The following is a 22,959-nucleotide window of genomic DNA, read 5'->3' as shown; positions in this document are numbered from 1 at the left end:
ACATATTTTCGACATCTAATTTAAGCTGCTTCTTATTTTCTTCCACTTTTAGATGTTGCTGTTCAGCTTCCTGACAAGAAATCCATAATTATGTATTTAACATCTTTGTTTGAGGTGCTTCCTCAGCAAGTCACTCTAGATGCCATCCGTGAAGTGGAGACACTCCCAAGGAAATATAAGAAAGAATGTGAAGAAGGAGAGATTAGTATACAGGTACAGGTCAATTTTTATTAAAAAGTTTGACTTGCCATATTTGTTTTCTCTTAGGTACTAGATTAAAACACTTTCAGGGGAGTCTTTTCTTGACTGAGAACATCTTGGGCTCTCAGCTTACATAGGCATAAGAAGTTCCGTTTATCAGTTAGCATGCTATCATATGTCAGCAGCGTGTAATGGAAAACGGTGGCTCAACTGATTTTACTGAGAAGGAACATATGTTATTTTAGACAATAAGGCTGGAATTAGAGTCCACGGCTGTGAACATTCTGCTGCACGATAGGCTTAAGAACCTACCTTTTCCCATTGTCTGTTCATTTTATCTTTGTTGTCATGTGCAGAAGATGGTTTTCCCACATCAGCCTAGTGTGTTCCAAGTACTAATCTTTTTTCTTTCTTTCTTTCTTTCTTTTTTTTTTTGCCACTGAGAAAAAGGTTTTAATCATTAATGTCCCACAAGGGCTATCAAAATGTAAGTTTTATTTCCCCTTCATTTAGGAGGAGTAATTGCCAGTAGGCTCCTGAGTTTTTTACTTAAGGGCTTCCAGTGGTTTTATTCATTATAATATAATATAATATAATATAATATAATATAATATAAATGTATATTTGGGGGAAGATACAAAGTCATGAATTTTTCTTCCTGACTGATCATGTCTTGAATCAGTCTGTATTTTCTTATTCTGTTGTAGTCTAACCAGTTCTCTTTTTTTCTTTTTTTTAAAGATTTTATTTATTTATCTGACAGACAGAGATCACAGGTAGGCAGAGAGGCAGACAGAGAGAGGAGAGGAAGCAGGCTCCCCGCTGAGCAGAGAGCCCCATGTGGGACTCGATCCCAGGACCCCAGGATCATGACCTGAGCTGAAGGCAGAGGCTTAACCCACTGAGCCACCCAGGCGTCCTAACCAGTTCTCTTAATTCATAAAATGAGAGAAACTTAACAGTTGGACAAAACGTTTTCAAAAGTCATTTGGTCCAGCGTGTTAGCCAGCTCAGCAACTAAGGGATATACGTGGCTTTCAAAATGATAAATAAATACATTTTAGAGAGTCAGAAAGCATGGGCTTGGAAGCTCAAAGTTCATTCCTGTTACAATTTGTTTTGAGTTGCTTACTTACCTTTTCAACCACAGTTTTAGCTGAAAAATCTGCATAAAACCACCCACTTATAAAGGTGAGTCAAAGTACCTACAGTGATATTGATAGACATTCAATAGGCAGTAGCTATCATCACTATAACTTTTCCTTCTAAATTAGTTTTGGCACTGCATTTATCCTCACTCAAAAAGTTGGAAAGGTGGAATGTTAATTCTCATCTAATGACAATGGTCTTGAATTGGCATGAACACTTGTTTTTCATTCTCCGGGGCTTGGAGAGGTTACTTACTGATTTCTGATTTTCTATGGGTGGTAGGTACCAATTCTTTTATGTTCCCCATTTCAGAAAATAGCATGATTTACAGAAAAAGAAAATAACTTACTGAAGGAAAGAGGGCAAGAGATGGGCCAGCTTTTGAACCCAGGGCTCTTTCATAGTTTTGAAAATTGAGTGATACTGAGGAAAAGCCCTAATGTTTTATAACTGACTGGAAAGAATGCTGAGAAGAATTTGTTTTGAGTAACATAGCTATCTGTCATTAATGATGCACCCTGCTAATTGGCTCAGATAATCTTCTGAGGTTGCCTTTTGGTTTTAAAATCATTTCTTTATTAGATCGGGTTTCCTTTCATTAAAAAGATGGTATATTTTACTTCATGCAGTTAAAGCCATTCTTAAAAAGGAAGAAAATTTCATTTGCCTTTCATGATGTGTAGATAAAATCATCATTTTTGTTTAGTGCTCAGGATTCCATGATAGGAATTAGAGAAGCCATTTGCCATTTGATTAAGAGCAAGTGTATTAACATTTTCCTGCTTTCATTAGTGCCATAGAGGCTGAATTAAGTTAACTGAAGAAATGAAATGTGGCTAAGTTTTAATCATCTGTCTTCTCTTTGACAGAGTTTGCCACCTGCTCCTTTCCAGTGAATACTGATAGCCAGCCTTCCTCTCTGGCTCTTCCTACAAACATATGCTGTAGGGGTTAGGTAGTCAGCAAATAATTCTTGCATTTCTCTGTAAATCACACTTTCAGTTGAAAGTCTTCCCTCATGTTTCAATTAATACCTTCTGAACATTGGCAGTTAAATAATGCTTTCCTCCTCAGCCCTCAGGGATCGTAGGGCCCATCTAAGTGACTGTTGGCTGGTCGCTAACTGTCCTTGTGCTCAGGTATCCTCATTGTAGTCTAGAGGTTTGGTACTAAATGATATCCAGGGTCATTTTGTCTCCACAGTTTGAGGATTTTAGGTCCAGAGCTCATCACATTTCCCCTTCTCTGTCCCTGGCACCATCTATGTCTTAATTATCCAGTGTTTCATCTGCGTGCTCCCTGATTCACTTTTTAAACTCCTGCATGTGGTTTACTGCGTCTGTTTGGTTCTTCCAACAAAATGTTTTTGGTGTGTGTTTCCTTTCTGTTCCAGCCTTCATGCTAATTAAAGGCCTCAGCATCTCTTTTTGTTTTCAAGAGCCAGACTACCTCTGCAGTCAGTTCCTCTCTGGCTGCTGCTCTGTAGTCATGGCGGACATTGTCTTTTCCTTCCCTGAGACTTTGTTCTTGTGCATTCTTGTCTGTGAGATGCTTCTGCACCTCCTATGTAGATGGCAAGCTTCCTGTCTTTTCTGGTTCACTGGGAATTTTTCAGAGAAGTCTTTCCTGAAACCCAACCCCATACACACAATACACACACACACACACACACACACACACACGCACCCGAGGACCGTTGCCTCAAAAAAATACCATTGGTATACCAGTCTGGATGTGTCGCTTTGTTTCAGTGTCTAAAATACAGTACAAAGTGCAACTAAGTAAAACTGGGGGTCAAAGCAGAGTTCTGGTCTCTATCTATTTTTCTTTAAATTATATCCATCCTTCAAGGCCCAACATGTTCCAGATCCGCTACAAAACTTTCCTATTTTAGCCCTTAGTGTACTCAAATAGCATCCTTGTTGGATCCATGGAATTTATAACTTTGCTAATAGCCATTTTATTTTTGTTCAGAAGTGATTCATGTGCGTTATTTATCTCTCTGGCTATATTAAAATTTCCATGAGTACAGAATCCATGAGTGCATTCTACTTTTGTCCTCTTTGCCTTCCCGGCACACTTCATAAATGCCTCCTGCTCTGTTTATGGCATTGCGTGCCCTGCTCCTGAGAATTGGATGAATGCCTAAGTCATGGTGGAACCTTAATGTTCTCCATACAGCGCATCTTTGTTGAACACCTTCTTCTTTTCATGATGCCTGTGGGTGTTCTGTTGGGTTTGTTTTTCTAGAGCTCAGCACTGGAGGAGGAGCATGAGAGTCCCGGAGCCGAAACCCCTAGCACGGTCACTGAGGTTGACATGGATCTGGACAGCTATCAGATAGCGCTGGAGGAAGTGCTGACCTGGCTGCTTTCCGCTGAGGACACTTTCCAGGAGCAGGATGACATTTCTGATGATGTGGAAGAAGTCAAAGACCAGTTTGCTACCCATGAAGTAAATAACCTGTAGCTGATGGACAGGCTGTATGCACCCTGGTGTCTGTGCCTTAATCAGGGGCTCTACCCTGATGTTGCTTGTTTACTGACATCTCCATAGGAAGGTCATGGTGTATTTTAGGACTTGCGATATTTAAATAGGACTTGGTTTTAAAACTGGTGTGCGTGAGTAACTGTGCATTGGAATTAGATTTCAGATTTTAGTCTTATATGGCTTGTATGTTCTGTGGGGCCACAGACAAAAATTAATGCGTTGTACTGCTTGTTTCTGAAGTTAAGAGTTATATTATTAAAATACCGTGTGGCTCATCGATACTCCAAATCTTTAGGTTTTGAGGGCCCCCTAGAAAGCGACTATTTTAAGATAATTAAGCAAGTATCCTGTCCAGTGTTCCTGTATAATTTTATATAATGAAAATTTCCTGTTGTTTTGAGACTATATATCTTCGTAGTGTAATGATTTGATTATATGGAGATTTCTTTTGATTAAGTAGTTTTTTTTTTTTTTTGATGTGTTGGTGTATTAAGAGATGGGTTTTATTTGCTATTTTGATTTGAAAATAATAGAAACGGTAATCTTCCTGAAGCAGGTCCTCTTGGGTGAGCATGGCATTTTACTTATTCTATTTTCTCATAATTCCATGTTCACAATCAGTAGCATAATCAGCATTTATTTAAAAACAGCTGGTATTATCAGATGTGACGTCGTCCTCTTTGATCTGTTCCCCTTTTTACTCAAGCCAGCTGCTTATTTCCGATACTCAGCGCTTCAGCCATCGGATCAAAGTCTACTTTATTTATACTCTGCATGGCTACTTTTTTCTGCAGCACTGATATTAGGCATTAACAATTTATTAAGATTTTTTTTTCTTCAATGAGCAGCTCACAAATCATAATGATGTACCTTTCTAGGCTTTTATGATGGAGCTGACAGCGCACCAGAGCAGTGTGGGGAGTGTCCTGCAGGCAGGAAACCAGCTGATAACACAAGGAACTCTGTCAGATGAAGAGGAATTTGAGATTCAGGAACAAATGACCCTGCTAAATGCTAGATGGGAGGCACTTAGGGTGGATAGTATGGACAGACAGTCCCGGTGAGTGGAAGCAAAGAAACTAACACTTGATCCCATCGGCTGCATTGCTCAGTTTAGCTCGGTTAAAGCCTGCATGTCTGCGAAGACAAGATAATTTCAGAACGTGCCTTGTAAAAGTTGCACTTTTCCTTTTATAATGTTACTGGGATTTTGGGTGATGTTTGTTTCCTCTTCGATGTGTTAACCAAATGAGAAGGTAACGATTGGGAATACAGAAATGAGCAAAAAAGGAGAAGACATTTCATATGGACAGTTATCTCTTCACGGCATTAAAATCAGCCAGCCATGAACTCTATCTGAAGACAGGACTATGTAGTATTTATCTACAGTTCCATCATGTAACGTTTTTTTAGAGTAGTTTCTTTTTCCCATGGTTCATTTTATTTCATGTATTGTGTAAGGAGCAAGCTGCATTCTGTTGCAATTTCTGCCTATTTAATAAGCAGGAATTCCAGATTGAAGAAACAATGATTCTGATATGAATAGAGGGGGCTGTGATTTGCATCCTTCAGCTCCATTTAATTGACTCCATTTAGGAAGAAAGTAAAAGTTTTTGTGCTTGTTTCTATATTTAAAGACTGAAAGGTACTTCCAATGGTTAGACAAGACTGCATTCCCTTGCCCCATTTCTTTGGTGCCTGGAGCATGTGTTTGGCTTTTGCAAAGGGGAAAAGGAGTGGGCCTGATGTGTGTTTGTCCCCGGCCAGGCTGCACGATGTATTGATGGAGCTACAAAAGAAGCAGTTGCAGCAGCTGTCCACCTGGTTAACGCTCACAGAAGAACGCATTCAAAAGATGGAAACTTGCCCCCTGGATGATGACTTAAAGTCCCTACAAAAGCTGCTGGAAGATCATAAAGTAAATCTGGCTCATATTTCTTTTATACCTTATCAAATATGAAAAGGCAGCACTTAGCCTTCTCGGGGGCTGATGGCTTCTGTGATTCGTGTAGAGACGGGATACTTCTTCAGTGTTCTCTTTTATTCAGTGATAGAAACACACAGAGGATGTGGCTTTTCTAAGCCCTAAGCCAGGGATGACAGTGCAGGTACAATTTTACATAAGTCTGTGTAGTTTTCTTATGAAAGGACTTAGTGTTCATAAGGCTCTTAAGGGTTTTTGTTTTGGACCTCTGAGTGGCTAAGGATTCTAGTGTATTGGAATTAATGCAGGGTGTGGGGAATGAGGCAAACCCTCAGATTTATCTGGACCTAATCCTTTAACGAAAGCTATGTTTCTTCTGTGATAGAGGAGTATCAGGCACCAGACAAGGAATTGAAATTTGGTAGACAATATAATCTGGTCACAAATTTAGAAGATAACTTTTCATAGTCAGGGAAAGGAAGAGTAAAAGAGCTTCTCTGAAAATTGAAGAGTTTTATTTTTTAGTGGAATAGCTAGAAAACTGATAGATAAAACCTTAAGGATACATTAAACATGACTCGAGGCATTTGACAACACTGTTGGTAGCATTTAAATAAATTACCTACATGGAAAAATCGAATAACCTATCAATGCTTTTCCCATGCGAAAGGGGAGAGTAGAAGGTGTCTGTATATCCTGAATTGCTTTCCTGCATAGCTAATCTGAGTGGCTTCTGACTTTTAGACCCCATTCTACTTACCTCTCACCTTACATGATGCTTCACTAAAGTGATCTGACTCTGTATTATTATTATTTTTTTTGTCTTAGGAATTCTATGTTCTTACCTTAATTTTTTTCATATTCACTCAAGCCCTCGGTTCCACTTTTTTTTTTTTTTGCCAGAACTTTTATTAAGAGTGATGATATCCCATTTGCGATCTATTACGGCACTGCATTTTTCAACCTGCTTTGGTTCATGATGATGAAATGTAAAAATGTTAAGGGGCTTGTTTCATTAGTAGAACACTTAGGGTAATGACGGGAAGTTTAAACACATGGCCTCATTAAGTGTCCTTAATTACTCTTGGCAGGTGAGTGGATTTTAAATAGGTAAATGTGAAGAGAGTAGAAATAATGGTGTATCTTAATTTTTTTCCCTAGCGTTTGCAAAATGATCTTGAGGCTGAACAGGTGAAGGTGAATTCACTAACACACATGGTGGTGATTGTTGATGAAAATAGTGGGGAGAGCGCCACTGCTGTTCTTGAAGATCAGTTACAGGTACGGACCCTGGAGGTGGGCCATTCTCAAGGACCCTGTGGTCGGAAACCCTGATTTGGCACCCCTGTTCTTCAGGTCCTGTCTCACTGTTCATTTCGAGGAGACGCTAACCTTTCGTTTGAACTTCCCAGTTGGGTTCCCCTAGCTGTGGGTTCAGGAGGGGTACAGGATCTTTCCTGTCTTCTTGCCCTTGGAGGGTGGACAGGCAGGGCTGCTTGTGGTCCCCAGCTTCCTCCTGCAAAATGGAAACAGCTTGAGGACTTTGTTAAAATGTGGATTCCTGGGCTCCACACAGACCTGAATCCCTGGGAGTGGGGCCAGTGGATCTGTACTTATATGCCTGTTGAAGTTTGAGAATTTCAGCTGTGCAGGGTTAAATATCCCTGCTTCTTCAGGAGATCAATGCATGAATTTCAACAACAGTTTTGGGAACCCCAAAATAGCTGCTTTTTGCACAAAGGCTATAGTGTATCTTTACAAGTCTTTAATTAGAGATTTTTTGCTATTTTGTTTGAACAGTATTTGGATTACCCAATATGATGATGCCAGATGTTTTTCAGTCACTTTCAGACTACAATCTTATCCATTGAAATTCTTTTTCTTTTATAACATTTAAAGTTGGCCGGTGGTTCTGAGACTTTTTGGTGGAACATTACTTAGTTATTACAGTAACCTGAGAGCTAGGCATTCATGTCTTGCCTATTTAACAGTGAGGGGATGGAGATTCATGTGATGCCACTGAGATTTAAGTAGGCAATGAATTTTCATGCCAAGACTGGAGTCCTGTCTTTTGGCTCTAACTTCTCTACTCTTTGCTTTCTACAAAGCTTACCCTGGTATTAAATATTGAAGTAATATAATATGAATTAAATAATTCCTTGAACATGTAAGTAATGTGGAAATTAAATGTAACATTTGTTAATCATTATTTAGAAAGTGGTCATAAAATAATGTGTTGGAAAAGTCATCATAAAAAATGATTTTTAAACAACCAAATTTATTCATTTAGCATTGCTAATACTCCTAAGATTCTGTTCCTGATTTTTGTGTAATATAAACAGAACAAATCAACTGAGCATTTTAAAAAATCTTACAGAAACTCAAAACAGTTTTTATAAGGTTAATTTTTTTTTTCCTTTTTGATATTCCATATGAAAATTTCTTGGCATGTAAAAGGTGGTTAATTGATGCAATGAATTTTTTTGAAAAGATAATTACAGCCTGAAAAATTTGAAGCACAAAAAGTAGATATGTATGCTCTGTTCTGAAGGTATGTGAAAAATGTCAAATTATCATATAAAAACCACTGATATGGAAAGAGCAGGAATTTGGAGTCAAAAGTTAAAGAACAGAGTTCTAACTGTACCACTTTGTAACTATGTAATACGAAACAGTTAAGTTCTTTGGAAATTAGTTTTTCTCATCTATAAATTTATAGGATTCATCTGTACTATTTTAAAGCAATTTTTATTAAAAATGTTTTTTACAAATTGTTACTCTGTAGTAAAGAGCAATGGATGTCATGAATTTCTTTAAAGATCATTGTAACTATCTTTTAAGATTCTGTTGACAAAGGATAGTTTCTACCTTTACTAGAAACTTGGTGAACGCTGGACAGCAGTGTGCCGTTGGACCGAGGAACGTTGGAATAGGTTACAAGAAATAAATATGCTGTGGCAGGAATTATTAGAAGAACAGGTATGAAACTTAGCCATAATGGGTGTGACAGATGGTGAAAAGTAACCTATATTTAATGATGGTATTACGATAAACTTATCTTGTTTACTTTCCTTTGAAAGGAAAATACACAATATTTATTATTTTCAAAATCAGATTTCTGTGCATTTTATAACCGATCAAGTAACTTATTCATAGAAATCATAGTATATGGCTTCATGGTAGTAACACTTAATTTGATGTGTTCGTTATGTTATTATGTAGACATTCTACTTTCATGATTATGATTTCTTATTGTATTTGTGTTGGATATTGTGTTTGAACTTTTATCAACATAGTAGTGCCTAGCACATTTAGCTCAGTAAATAATTCATAAATGAATCCACTCAATGTTTTATGAATTTTAAATCACAGTTTTTCTTGATTTTTAACCAAGATAAACTACTGAAATTAACAGGAAAATATTATTTAGCAACACCATCATTTAATACTGGGTTAATACTATATTTTTTCCAATAAGAATTACTATGGCAAATGAACTTCTGGCTCTGATAAATAAAAAGCTGCCACTGAAGTTTTCAGTCAGAAGTGTGGCCCTTTGCCCACCCTCCATCCTTCCAGAAGAGCAACCATCAAAAGAGAATACAAATAAGCAAAACTTTTCTCCCAAAATGTCAGACATTGTGGTTTTAGAAAATAAGCAGATACTTGACTCCCACATTTCAGTGTCCATTTAGATTCTTTAAAATGCATTTCATTTCCATCCACAAAAAGTGAGCATATTCTTTTCAAGGGATAAAAACAAGTGTGTGATGTTTTGTGGTTTACTAAATATGGTGGCAGAGAGAACATCTTAAAAAGTAGGTTGCAAAATTTTCCCAGTATAAATTGTTAATCACTACCTCCTGCCCCCAGTCTTTGGCCAGAATTTTCTTATTAAGAATCCTTTGATGGATCTTATTCTGACTTCTGACATATTTTCATTTCACTGTAAAAATGTTTATGTTTACTTGAGCCCTTGTATTCAGACCAAAGAGTCACAGAGAATAATTAAATTTCACTTCAGTAATGACAGTAGGACACATTATGGCTAGAGAAAACCATTGTGTTCCTCTTATACTAAGTAAAATAATTTAAAATTCAGAAACACTTTTTAATTTGGTAATAAGAAATTTTAAAAATAGGGAATGACTAGTAGTTTGGCCATCTGTATTTAGATTTAAAACTAACCTCTGAGTGGCTTTCTGCTAGTGCTAGGGATGGAGAATCTTGTTAAGATGTAGAATTGGAAACAACGCTGGTACTTAATATACAGATAATTTGCTTTTGCATGGTGAGACTAAATAACCTGAATCTGAGTTAAAAAATCTTTTAAGAAACTATCTTTTACTTGATTGTAGAGGCTTTACAACAGTTAGAAATGGGCTTGAGAATTCGTTCCATACTTATGCAGGACAGGCCAAGTGTAAGTGTGGCATGCAGGGTATTCTATAAAGAACTTCAGCCTAGCTTTCCAACTTCAGTTTTCCCTCCATCCTTCCATGTCCCCAGGTTCAAACCCTGATTTCCCAGTCTGTAGCCCGTTCCTAGACTGTCAGTGCCACAAGAGTGGTGCTGGTTCCTCTTCACTGTTCTTTTCCCAATGCACGGCACCTTGTAGCTTCCTCAGGGTTTGCATTGTTTTGTTTTCGTGTTTTTGAAAGAGTGAATATATTCTGTTTGTTTTCTAGCTTCTCTGTTTTCACTTAAGGGGTGGTATCTGCTAGGGAATGTCATTTTACCAGTTTTTTCATTTTTGAGCTCTCCTTTTCCTCAAGGAATGAAGTTGTCTATAAACTACCTCTCCCTCCCCCACTATACTAAAACTAGAAGTCATCTCTTCTTCTTTGGAACTGTATGACATTTAATGTGTGTGTGTGTGTGTGTATTTAATTCCCAAATTAAAATATACTGCAGACACCATTATATAATATTATATTTATATTATATAAATATTATATATTAGAAATATAAAATAAGCCATATATATATATATATATATATATATATATAGTAGTATCTGCACTTAATTTTGCCATAGTTACTTATGTGCATGTCTTACCCCTTTACTATATTGAGTACAGGATCCCTATTTGCCATTTAATTTCCTAATGTTCATTTTTGTGTGTGTGTGGAATGTAGAGGAAAATAAATAAAATAGTTAGAGAAAGAATTGATTCTACTACTAACACAGAACCAAGACTTTTTCCTCCAACTATATAGAAAAGAGCTTCTACTACAGATAACTGTATTGTGGGAAGAATTATCCCAAAGCAGCCATGTGGTTTTCCATCTCTCTTTCAAGTTTCTCTTTCTGCATTACTGAACATCTTCTTCATGTTGGCCAATGCAGTTTAAATGTCTTTTCTTTATGTTGGCTTTGGACTATCCTTAAACTTTCTCTTCTAATCACAATTGATGTTGAACCTGGAGCATTACTGTGATTTTCCTGAATGATGCTGTGGAAAAACCATTGGCTTTGGGGTGTGGGTCTTTGATCTGTTTCTCTCATTAACTAACCAAGTAATCTTAGATATATAATGTCTTATCTCTCTCTCCTCCCTAAAATGCTGTGCTGGGTGAGGACAGTTCCTAAGTTTTCTCCTGCCTCTTGAGAGTTATAATGTGATTCCTTTGGAGATTTGGATAGTAATTGGATTTTAGCCTTTTAGATCCACTTACCTCCCTGAGAATTAGGTTTAATTACCCAGGTGTGGGGGCTACTGTCAGATTGGTCTGTTGCAAATCTAAGAAGGATAATATCTTAAAGAAAGATGTATTTCTAGGCCATGCATGTCTCGAGATTGGGTGTTTGAAGTCCTTCCTACCCTAGGTGAGAGTGAAGCCTCAACTAGCATGAAAATTAGAGACTTGGGAACTCTATTGAATTGAATAACCGAACGATTCTCCAAATGTAATCCTGAGTTTTGTGATTACTCGTAGTGCTTGTTGAAAGCGTGGCTAACTGAAAAAGAAGAGGCTTTAAATAAAGTCCAGACGAGCAACTTCAAAGACCAAAAGGAACTAAGTGTCAGCATTCGACGACTGGCTGTAAGTGGTGTCGCTGTCAACAGCTGTGCTGTGAGCCTGTGACATTTTAGTGTTTTCTGTCGTTGGCTAACGTGGTTTAGTGAATACAGGTTATGGGTCCTTGTGCAGCCCTGGAACACTGCCACGTAACGATCCAGAACCAGGAATCTTAGATTTTAACATTAGTGAACTGCGTAGCAAGTAAATTTTACTCTAAAATGTATGTTTGCATTTCCTGATGAGGGGGCAGAAATATAGAGTCCTTTTAAGAGGCGGTCTTCTAATAAATATTTGAAATACTAGATTTTGAAGGAAGACATGGAAATGAAACGTCAAGCATTGGATCAGCTAAGTGAGATTGGCCAGGATGTGGGCCAATTACTTGATAATCCCAAGGCGTCCAAGAAGATCAACAGTGACTCAGAGGAACTAACTCAGAGATGGGATTCTTTGGTTCAGAGACTTGAAGATTCCTCCAACCAGGTACCTTTTGCTTTGGATTGTATGTTGTGCCATGAAGTAGAAATTAAATGTTCAGTTTAGTTTTAGTTTTTAGAAATTTTAGTATTCAGTTTTTTGTATTTTAGTATTTAGAAATAAAAGAACAGTAGATAAACTGCAAACTAAAAAGTAGATTCCTTATACCTAGCTTACTATAAAATTGAGAAATTGACTTGTGAAAAATCTTTAGTTTTCTGAAGTAAATTTTAGTAGATCTTCAGAAAATCTAATATCCAGTAAGTTAACTCTTAGTAAACTGATAACTTTTAGACATGAATCCATTAAATCATCTTTAAATCTTAATCTTATTAATTTAAAAATATATATTAGTGATTTTATAAAAAGTACAAATTTGGTTTGTACATGGATATTCATAGCATTATTGTTTATAATAGCGCAGAAGTGCATCAGCTTAATGTCCCATCCATAGAAGGATGGATAAACAAAGGTGGTATATCCATGCAATGGAATATTGTTTGAGGGTTAAAATCATGAAGTACTGACACATGCTACAGTGTGAATGAACCTTGAAAATATTATGCAAGGGACGCTTGGGTGGCTCCGTCGGTTAAGTGTCTGCCTTTGGCTCAGGTCATGATCCCAGGTCATGATCCCAGGGTCCTGGGATTGCGTCCCGAATCGGGCTTCTTGCTCAGTGGGAAGCCTGCTTCTCCCTCTGCCTTCTCTTCCCCCTCCTTGTGCTCATTCTCCCTCTCTGGCAAATAAATAAATAAAATGTTAGAAAGAAAATATTATGCTAACCACAAGAAGCTGGTCACAAGATTGAATGAATGCACTATAACTCTCTCTATGTGAAACACCCCAAATAGGCAAATCCATAGAGATAATAAAAGAGGTTAGTCATCAGCAGGGCCTGGGGGAAGAGGTGGATGGGCAGGGGTGGACTATTAATGGGTATGGAGTTTCTTTTGGGGAAATCATAAAACTATTCTGCAGTGAGAAGGTGGGGAATGGTTGCACAATTCTGAACATACGGTAATTACTGAACGGTGTACTGTTGAAGGGAGAACGGGACGGCGTGTGAATTACAGGCCAGTAAAGCTGTGACAACACAGTAAAACGTCTGGCTGATTTATCCTTCAGGTGACTCAGGCTGTGGCAAAACTGGGGATGTCCCAGATTCCTCAGAAGGATCTTTTGGAGACCGTCCGCGTAAGAGAACAAGTAACTACGAAAAGATCTAAGCAAGAACTGCCGCCGCCCCCTCCCCCAAAGAAGAGACAGACTCCTGTGGATGTTGAAGCTAAGAAAAAGTGAGAAGGGATAGAGACATCTTCCAAATGCACTAGGGCACATCATGTATCTGTACTAATCACTAATTCTATGCAAATTTAGATGTAATTATTATTATGGAAATTCAGTTGCTGAACCCCTCACTACCCCTGAGGCTTCTGACTGTTCTCCTCCAAGCTGGCTAAGCATCTGAATGTTTCAGGTGATCCTATTTATCCTGTGTTCAGTCTGGAAAACTGTGTGACAGAACCCTTGCTTCTTCATTTCCCGTGTCTACCTTGGAAGGCTAGGATTGCCCGTGATTGCCTGTTCCTTCTTTCTTCCACTGTGAGAACCCTGGCGGTTTTTCTTTAGAAAGATCTCCTTATTCTTTGTACTTCCCTTTCCTCCTCTTGCCAAAAATACTAAATGCAGGGAAGTCATTCCTTTGTAGTCTCCTTTTTTCCCCTCACTCTTTTTTTTTTTTTTTTCCCACATTTTCCTCCTTTTTCAATTCTTTTGTCAGATTCATGAACACATTCTTTAGGCTTGGCTTAAAGATCCATCTTTGACATAAAATGTCTTTTTTTTTTTTTTTGGTCTTATTGATTCAGAGGAAACTCAGACTCTTTAGAAAAGGACTAATCCCATCGGATAGAAATTGAGCATCTATATGGCAGCTACGCTGTGGAGCTGGGCTGTGTGACACCCCGGTAACAGACCTCACCTGCCCCAGAGCAGCCGAGCTGTAAATCAGCCCTTCTAGTCTCTCCCTTCTATGGGAGAATCCTGGTGCTGGGATAAATGGGGAATTATTTGGGGCCTGAATAAAAATGGTATGATTTCCCCAATGTAGCTTCTGTTAGATGAAGTGGGATTCCAATTTTACTGGATGCTTTTCATTTTGATAATAAGGATGTGTTTCTGCCTCCTACCAGCTTCTCCCTGCTGGGGCTGGAGGACCCCCAAGGTGCAGGCGGCGGTTGCGGACACTTTACTTGTTGAGGTCGGGCAGCACAGGAAGAAGAGGCTCCTGATGTGAATATTGCCACAGGTCTTTTCTTCCCCGAGTGTTTATTTTCGGCGTAGTAGATCTGGCCCCGTGTCTCTCCGGTGCTGACTTGGTGCATTTGGAAGCAGGGAACGTTGTAAAAAACTAAGGGTGCAGAGCTATAAAATCTCACACATGGGCCTGTTGTAGAGAGTGCCTTCTGCTGCAGGCAACAGAATCCTGTACCAAAGGTGACCTCAACAATGAGGTCATCAATTCTCTCACATCGGTTCTCTTACAGGAAGTCCGGAGACAGGGCATTTGGATGGGATAGTGGGGCTCAGCCTCCTACCATAGGGCCTTTCCGAGGATGTTGCCTTTCACCATCATGCGTGTCCTCTGGTGCTCCCAAGACACTGCTGGAGCACTGGGAAGAGCATCCTTGTAGAACCTGATATTTATGTAGGAGGGGCAGTTTTTCCTTATTTGACTTTTTTTTTTTCCCAATCAGGGAGAAAGATCTTGCCTAGAAGGTATTGGTTAACTTTCCCCGCTGTCTCAATGGCCAGGATTCAGTCACTTGCCCCCAGCTTGGGTGCACGGGAGGCTGAGACTGTCTGGCTTCTTTGGTCTCTTTATTTGCATTCTGGGGGAGTTGGACCTCAGAGGGAAGTTGGGGAGGGGAGTGTCTGTGGGTTGGGCAACCAACTGTGAGTACCATAGTCTTCCAGTCCATGATTTGATTGATGCAGTTAATTCCTGGACAAATAGAAGCTTTTGTATGTCCAGTTCATTGTGATAGAGGGCAGTGAGATCTCATTATTAGGTTATTTTTATGGGGAGCCCAAGTCCCTCCCCTTCACGACTACCCATGAGGGCTAATTCTGCTTTCTGGGGCGATATGGAGTCCCACCAGCTCTCGTCAGTATGGGAGGGGGTTTCATATTCCCATTTCTGTGGGCCTTCAGAGTAAAGTCTCCCTAACCATCCTAAGTGTGACATGCTTTCCAGACCCTTTAATGCCGTCAGTCTCCGGTAGAAACCACTATTAGCTTGTCTTAAAATGGGCTGTCAGAGCTGATGTGAGCTCAGTACGATTTATAAAACCTGCTTCAGAAAAGGCAGCTTACTTCCCCCTGCTCTTCTCTTGGTGCTGCTGGTGACTGTTTTTATCAGCTCAAGCTGTGGAGGGACAATTCTTTCCTATGATGGGGATCTCTGTTAACATGACCTGAGACCATTTCCGCTCTGTAAAAACCAAATAGTCATAATTCACCGGAAACACTTGAAGGTCTTTCCCCAAAAGAATCAGACAACCTGTGCTCACCTTCAAGTTCCTAAAAATCCCCAGGAGTTGTTTTGAGGAGTCCTGTGGGTAGAGTCCTGGTCAGGAGGACCCACCGAGCTCTACCAGCTATAGGTTTGGAGCCTGGGGCCGTTGTTTAAAACCTCCATGAGCTCCATTTCTCTGGCATTAAAAGGGATAATAATAGTCTAGGCATCTCAGGGTTGTTGTGAGGATTACTTGAGTTAAGCGTAGACACACAACACTTAGCAAAGGGCCTGGTATATGGCCAGCGATCAGGGAGTGCTCCCCTCTTGCCCCTGCTCGTGGTGGTTTCCACAGGCTTTTTTGGGTTTGTCCCCTTTCTCCTTCCATCCTCACGTCTCTGTTTTGGGTCCTGGGACTACCACAGCCTGCTTTCCTCTGGTCTTGTTTCTCTTTATTTTTTCTGTGCAGTGAGCTCTAGAGGATGAGCACAGTCATGCCAGTCCTGTGTTTTCAAGCCTTCACCTGCTCTGTGTTGCCCTTTGGTTGTGCCCAGACTCCTTAATCTGTCTTGCAGAGCCTTTCAGGAGTGGGTTGGTGTGGCTCTCTGCCATGCTGGCAGTGGTCCTTGCCTGTCTAGTGCTCACTGTTCCAGCCACGCCTAGCTGCTTGCTGTTCTCAGTGTGGTCCTCCTTCTTTTTGTTCTCCCTTTGCAAGGAAAACTCCCGGGCATAGTACCGCTGTTGTGCTCCAGGAAGCCATCCCTCCATGACTGAATTAGGAGCCATTATGGTGAATTCCTGGCGTTAGCACCTGGCGAATTCTCTTGTGATTTATTTACCTGTACTTTCCATTACTCCAGCGAGACAGGAAGCACCATGAAGGCTGGGATTGTGTCTGAGTTACCTTCATATCAAGAGCCCAGTCCAGTGCCTGGCATACACTGAACTCAGTAATTATGTAATTAAAGGAGACATTAGTTTAAGAATATCTGTACCTGCTTTTTCCTTTTATTTTCTAATCAAATCTTTTCCATTATCCAAGGGAGTTTATAAAAATGCAAATGATTTCTTACAAAGTTTAAAGTTATTCAGTTATTTAAAAATTATTTATTAATGTGACAATATTATTCCTCTTTTCAAACTTTTAATGTAAATGTGTGATTTTACTTTGCCTGGTTACTCTATGTCTATGATATCTTTTTTTTTTTTGGAGGCATATTTTGAACATGTGCCTGGTGGGTGTTTTGATGGCTCTGTTTCTTGAGCCAAGTGAAACAATAGAAGAATAGGAATGACAAACAGTAACATCTGAATCTTAAATCAGGTTTGATGCTGTAAGTGCAGAGCTGTTGAACTACATTTTGAAATCAAAGACTGCCATTCAGGCTGCAGAGATGAAAGGGTATAAGAAGATGCAAGAAACTTCAGAAATGAAAAAGAAGTTGAAGGTAAAACATAAAACAAAAATATCCTTGTGAATAAAATATTTCACTGAGGGTTTGATTTGCTGTTGACATAAAGGTGTGATGGGATCCAAAGGCTTTCTGTAAAATAAATGTAGCTGTAAGGTAGCTTTTAGAACATTGTAGTAAATTGTGAATCAATCAAGCTGGCTGGCAATCAGATCCCTGTGTGGAGGGAGGGATTTTTTTTGCCCCTTCCCCCCTAACTTCTGAGATGTCCAGGACGGAATGGTTCTAACGTGTGATCCAGTTATTAGTATTGTTTTTTAACCTTGATTAGTCTCCCTTAATCTAGTCCCTAATAATGTCTATGACTTTGTGTATGCTGAAGATATTTTGCACTCTGAATACAACAAATGATTTCAAATCTCAAAATCCCTTCAATATACCTTCTTTAGAAAAGAGACATATTTAAAAAAAATAAACACTGTGAAAATGTGTAGGATCTTAACTCTGCTACTTTGTACCTCATGCGTGTTACTATAAATTGTGACAGGAGATTATAGTGACTTAAGTCTTTGGTGTTCATTAGGGGTGTGTGCATCCTTTCACGAAGTGTTTGGACTCCTAGAGCAAGTGTGTATGTAGTCCTGTCTATATCGGTGACCGAGTTTGTGAAGATTTTGGAGAACATTTCCAAAATGAGATGTGTGTAAATATCAGGGATGTAAGCCAGAAAGCGGTGTTCCCATGGGGGCTGAGAGGAGCCCAAGGCTGTGGTGGTCTGTTTTCACGGGGGAAGTCCAGAGGGTGAGGTAGCCCCACACTGGGACCAGAAGGACCAGCTGGCAGGGGTGCCCTGAGCAGAGGCATGGAAGTGGACACCTGGATTGTGCTCGTTTTTGTTGTTGTTCCGTTTAGTGCCAGGTGTGTGTGTAAGATAGTAGAGAGTTCAGGTTGGAGAGGCGGTTTGGAGTCAGACCCTGGTCAACTTATGTTTGGGTGAGAAGTTCAGACCGACTCCTGTCCTGTCCTTGCATTATCAGTGCTTTTATTTAGAGGGCACCGTTGAGCATTGGTTTCCAGATCCAAAAGATGGATTTGTTTGCTCCTCCGACCTGCTGCTTCTGCAGCATTTGCCACGGTTCACCCTTCCTTTCTTCTTATACTCTCACAGTCCTTGGCTTCTGTGGCCAGTGATGCTTCTAAAATAATCTGATCAGGTGGCTTCCATGGTGGCAGCTAACTAATGGCTTCCCACTGCAACAGGGATGAAATCCACATGGCTCTGATGTGCACCCAGAGCTTCAGCCCTCCCGAATCCTGCTCTTTGCTCACTTCCCTGCCTTCACCACACGTGCTGTTTTCCATGCTAAGAATGGCCCTTATTAAGCCTTTGTGCTGTGTGGCTGAAAAGCCCTCCACTCCAGCCAGTAAGCCTCTTTTAGCCTCATTAGGACGATTTAAGTGGTTCATCTTTGGACTTCCATGTTGCTTTGACCACACCTCTGTGAAAGCCCTTATTACATTTATGTCATTATTTGTTTCTATGCCTGCCTGTGCGTGCTTAGAAGAAGTGAGGATAATTTCCCATTGAACCCTCTATTTTCAGCACTCAGCAAAGTTCTTGGCTGATGGAAGGAGGGAATGATGGCTGTGGAAAACGGGATGTGGGAGGCTGTTAGCCTAGAAGCACCATTATCTGAGCCCTCTGTATGGGGAAGAGCTGTGTTGCATCATTTCGTAGGCTTCTCACAGTGCTGAAAAACCCATAGATGAGATTAATAAGCATTTAACATCCGGATTCTCAAAGGCAGAGAATGTGGAAATTACAGTGATCTTTATGGAACAAGTTCCAGAAAATATTAATAAGTTTAATTTCATCCTGTGACGTAGGAACAGTTTTACTCCTAGATTTTTTTACTATAATATTCGAAGGGATAAGAATAAGGACTGTGTTTTTTAGTGTGAGGCATGATTGGAAGTTCCCATGTTTTCCTTTCATATTTATACGTTCACTTATTTTGTTGTTTTCGACAAGTAGTGATAGATGCCAAGAGGGTTGGAAAAATGTAAAATGAAGAAAAGTTAACCATCACTTTAATCTCTAATTTTTCTTGCAAATTGGGGAAAGAGCAGCTTAATTGTGTGTTAGTAAAGGACTACCTTGTTCCAACTGATGGCACACCTGGGGGAGATTCCCTCATTCAATCTGTCATCACCACAAATCAATTTGCACAGAATAGGCAATAATTCTTCTCTAGTTTGGTGACTTTTTGCACTGATACCTCGTTTAACAAAACAAGTGGTGTTTCTTTGAATCTCTTGTTATTTCTTCATCTTTGACTATAAAATAGTCACATTGAGTTATACAGATCAAAGTAGGACAGTTTATTGGATAGTGCTTATATGTGCAGAAGTTAGAAGTGGGGTTCTTCTCTGGGTTCTCTGGTTGAAATGATACGGTTGCCTTAGAAGTTTTGATTGTGCTCTTATGGGCGCTGTTTGTGTAGTTAATTTGATTAGTTGTGAATTGAGGAGTGGGAGAAATTTCAAATACCGACTGTTTATGCGTACGTGTGTGTGTATGTCTTCATGATTTTGTTCAACCCTTCTTACTAGTCTGGAAAGCTTTTGTCTTCCTTATCTTTGAGATATTAGGGACATTGAGAATATCAAACCATAGAGACATAAATATTAAAATTAAGAGCCACTCTTCAAACTTGAGGAACAAAATGCTTTAGTTTGGGTCCCAAAGCATATTATCATAGTTTAAAATTATGTATGAACTATGCTTGTGGTTGAAGTTTACATTAGATCCTAAGTTTAATATGATACCAACAAATAATATCAAGGCTCAAATGTTTCTATTTTTCTTGTTAAATTTATTTTTGCCCAGTGATCTCTTTTATAGAATATTCAGCTCATTTCACTTAACAGTTATTTTTATTGTGTGGCATAAACACTGAGGTTATGTATACAAGTAGATATCCTGGATCTAAAACACTAATTTTAATTGTTTCTTCCTTTTTTAATTAATTGTTTCCTCTTGATAGGAACTCACAATTGTACAATTTTTTTCTTTTTAAAAGTAATCAAAGTTTTTTTCAGTAATCAAAGTTTTATGTTATTTGTTTGAATTTTAATCAGCTTTGGAATTCTGTAGGGTAGCTTGGAATTGCATAGTTTTGTCTTGCAGTATTTCTCCTATGTCAACTTTGACTATAACACCGAAAGAGAATGTGGGAGTGTTTGGACAAACACAAACCCTGAAACTTACAATAATGTGAACATTTCATTCATTGAGAAGAAAGTTTGTGGTATTCTAATATTGGAATTTTATTTCTAGGGATTGGAAAAAGAACAGACAGAAAGAAGCCCCAGACTGGAAGAATTAAACCAAACAGGACAAATCCTTTTGGAGCAAATGGGGAAAGGTGAGACCCTTGATTATTATTATTTTTTAATGTGTTTTAGATGGTAGCATTGAATAATTACAGTTTGACAAATTATATATTTATTTTGCACCTTAGCCTTTCTTCCTTTTTTTTCCCCTAAGAAAGTGGTTTTTGAAATTGTTTTAGGTAACAGAATCTTTTTTCAAATGAAATCCTATGCGCTGAAGCTGTTCTATAAAACAGATAAAAGAGAAGTTGTTCTGCTTTTATAGAGAGACAACCTAAAACTCTGATAGCTTAGCAGAGCAGTTGAAGATTGCTGTGGAAGATTTTAAAATCTCCTTCTTTAGGGTTATATACTGGGAATTTGTTTTGAAGAGGGGTGGCAACAGAAAATTTTACTTTTGTGATATTTGGGAAATGAAGTTACATTAAGGTAAATTCATTAAGGTTATTAGATTTTTGATCACTTCCAAATTAATATGTTAATTTACTGCTGATTTTTTTTATACTTAAATTTGATAAGGTGTTACTTGTATTTGAAATTTTTACCTGTATTTAAGGACTTTTTTTCCTTTGCCATTAGCCCTCAGTGACTCAGGGGAGTGGAAAGATGAATATTTTTGCTGTCAGTTTTGCATATGATACTTTCTTTGGTCTAGCTCTGAAAGACCTTTCTTGTGAGTCCTATGCCTTATTCCAATGATGGTAAATGCTTTGGAGGTCTTCTGCAATATTCTTTGACATAAGCCACAGATACCCAAGGCAGAATTAGGAATATTTGTTTGACAAGAATCTTCAGTGAGTGATTTTCAGTCTTTCTATTTTTTAACTTTTTGTTCTGGAAAATATAAATAATGTACGACACAAACAGAATAGTGTAGTGAAATTCCTTGTAGCAATTACCCAGCTTCAGTAATTAATGATATTCTGCCATTCTTGAATTATTTATATGTCTACGTATTCCTCACCCCCTTGTTGTTATTATTATTTTTTATAGTTTTTTAACAAGCAAAATTTACAGGGAACCTGGGTGGCTCAGTCAGTTAAATGTCTGACTCTTGATTTCAGCTCAGGTCATAACCTCAGGATTGAGCCTCACATTGGGCTCCTAGCTCAGCGGAGAGTCTGCTTGTCCCTCTCCTCCTGCCTCCTGTCCCTGCCACTCATGTGCCTCCCCTCTCTAAAATGAATAATTAAATCTTTTTAAAAAGAGAAAGTAAAATTTATTTACATTGAAATACATGGAACTTAATTGTGCTGTTTTGACAAGCCCATACCCACATAACAGTATATAGAAAAATTCCATCTCTCCAGAAAGTTCCCTGGTGTCCCTCATGGTTCAGTCATCCTCTCCCTAAAATCACATTTTTAAAAACTTCAGATTATTTTTACCTCTGCTTTTAAAAATTTTGTAAATAAATTATGCATACACACACACACACACACAATGGCACACACACGGACACATTTTTATACAAAAATATGGGTGTGTCCATATATGTCCGTTTATTTGGAAATTATTCAAATATACCACTATCAATCCATAGGTGTTAGTACAGCTCATTTTTTTTCTTTTTTAAAAATATAAATAGAGGGGATATTTATGGGTATTTTAATTAAAAAATCCTCCTGGCTCAGTGTCTTAGTTACTCTGGGTGTGAGTACCCCACTTGGAAATTACTCTTTCATAAATTTCTTTAAAGAGATCTAGAGAGGGGCGCCTTGGTGGCTCAGTGGGTTAAAGCCTCTGCTTTCAGCTTAGGTCATGATCTCAGGGTCCTGGGAATGAACCCCACATTGGGGCTGTCTGCTCAGCAGGGGGCCTGCTTCCTCCTCTCTTTCTCTGCCTGCCTTTCTGCCTACTTGTGATCTCTGTCTGTCAAATAAATAGATGAAATCTTTAAAAAAAAAAATAAAGAGATCTAGAGATACAGAGAGACCATAATTTCCCTGGAAATGCCGATTCTTTTGAGAATTACAGTAAATTGTGTGTTGAATTTATGTCAGTTAAAATCGTAGATTTTTTAAAAAATTATTTTATTTTATTTATTTATTTATTTAAAAGATTTTATTTATTTATTTGACAGAGAGAGATCACAAGTAGGCAGAGAGGCAGGCAGAGAGAGGGGAAGGGAAGCAGGACCCCTGCTGAGCAAACAGCCCGATGCGGGACTCGATCCCAGGACCCCGAGACCATGACCTGAGCCGAAGGCAGCGGCTTAACCCACTGAGCCACCCCGGCGCCCACAATCGTAGATTCATACTTGTACATCAACATTGCAGTTGGGGAACCAGGCTTTGTCTGGTGTGAGTGTACTTTCACAGTGCCTTCATGAATCACTTCACAGTCCATACATGGGTACTTTC

General features: G+C 38.9%; 1 protein-coding gene across 7 annotated transcripts in view; it reads left to right on the top strand.

Moving 5' to 3' along the window:
- The window catches only part of UTRN (utrophin), a 510,470-nt gene that overhangs the window by 133,992 nt on the left and 353,519 nt on the right, over positions 1-22,959 (top strand). For all 7 annotated transcript variants that reach the window (XM_044247155.1, XM_044247163.1, XM_044247172.1 and 4 more), the window contains 11 exons: positions 53-213; positions 3,601-3,804; positions 4,719-4,900; positions 5,608-5,758; positions 6,926-7,045; positions 8,642-8,743; positions 11,705-11,812; positions 12,095-12,274; positions 13,397-13,566; positions 17,113-17,236; positions 20,541-20,628. In XM_044247155.1, the coding sequence (XP_044103090.1) occupies positions 53-213; positions 3,601-3,804; positions 4,719-4,900; positions 5,608-5,758; positions 6,926-7,045; positions 8,642-8,743; positions 11,705-11,812; positions 12,095-12,274; positions 13,397-13,566; positions 17,113-17,236; positions 20,541-20,628 (1,590 nt within the window). The remainder of the gene's footprint in view (positions 1-52; positions 214-3,600; positions 3,805-4,718; positions 4,901-5,607; positions 5,759-6,925; positions 7,046-8,641; positions 8,744-11,704; positions 11,813-12,094; positions 12,275-13,396; positions 13,567-17,112; positions 17,237-20,540; positions 20,629-22,959) is intronic.

This window comes from Neovison vison, chromosome 1, assembly GCF_020171115.1.
Source record: "Neovison vison isolate M4711 chromosome 1, ASM_NN_V1, whole genome shotgun sequence".
Taxonomy (NCBI): domain Eukaryota; kingdom Metazoa; phylum Chordata; class Mammalia; order Carnivora; family Mustelidae; genus Neogale; species Neogale vison.
This window is presented reverse-complemented; position numbering and strand designations above follow the sequence as displayed.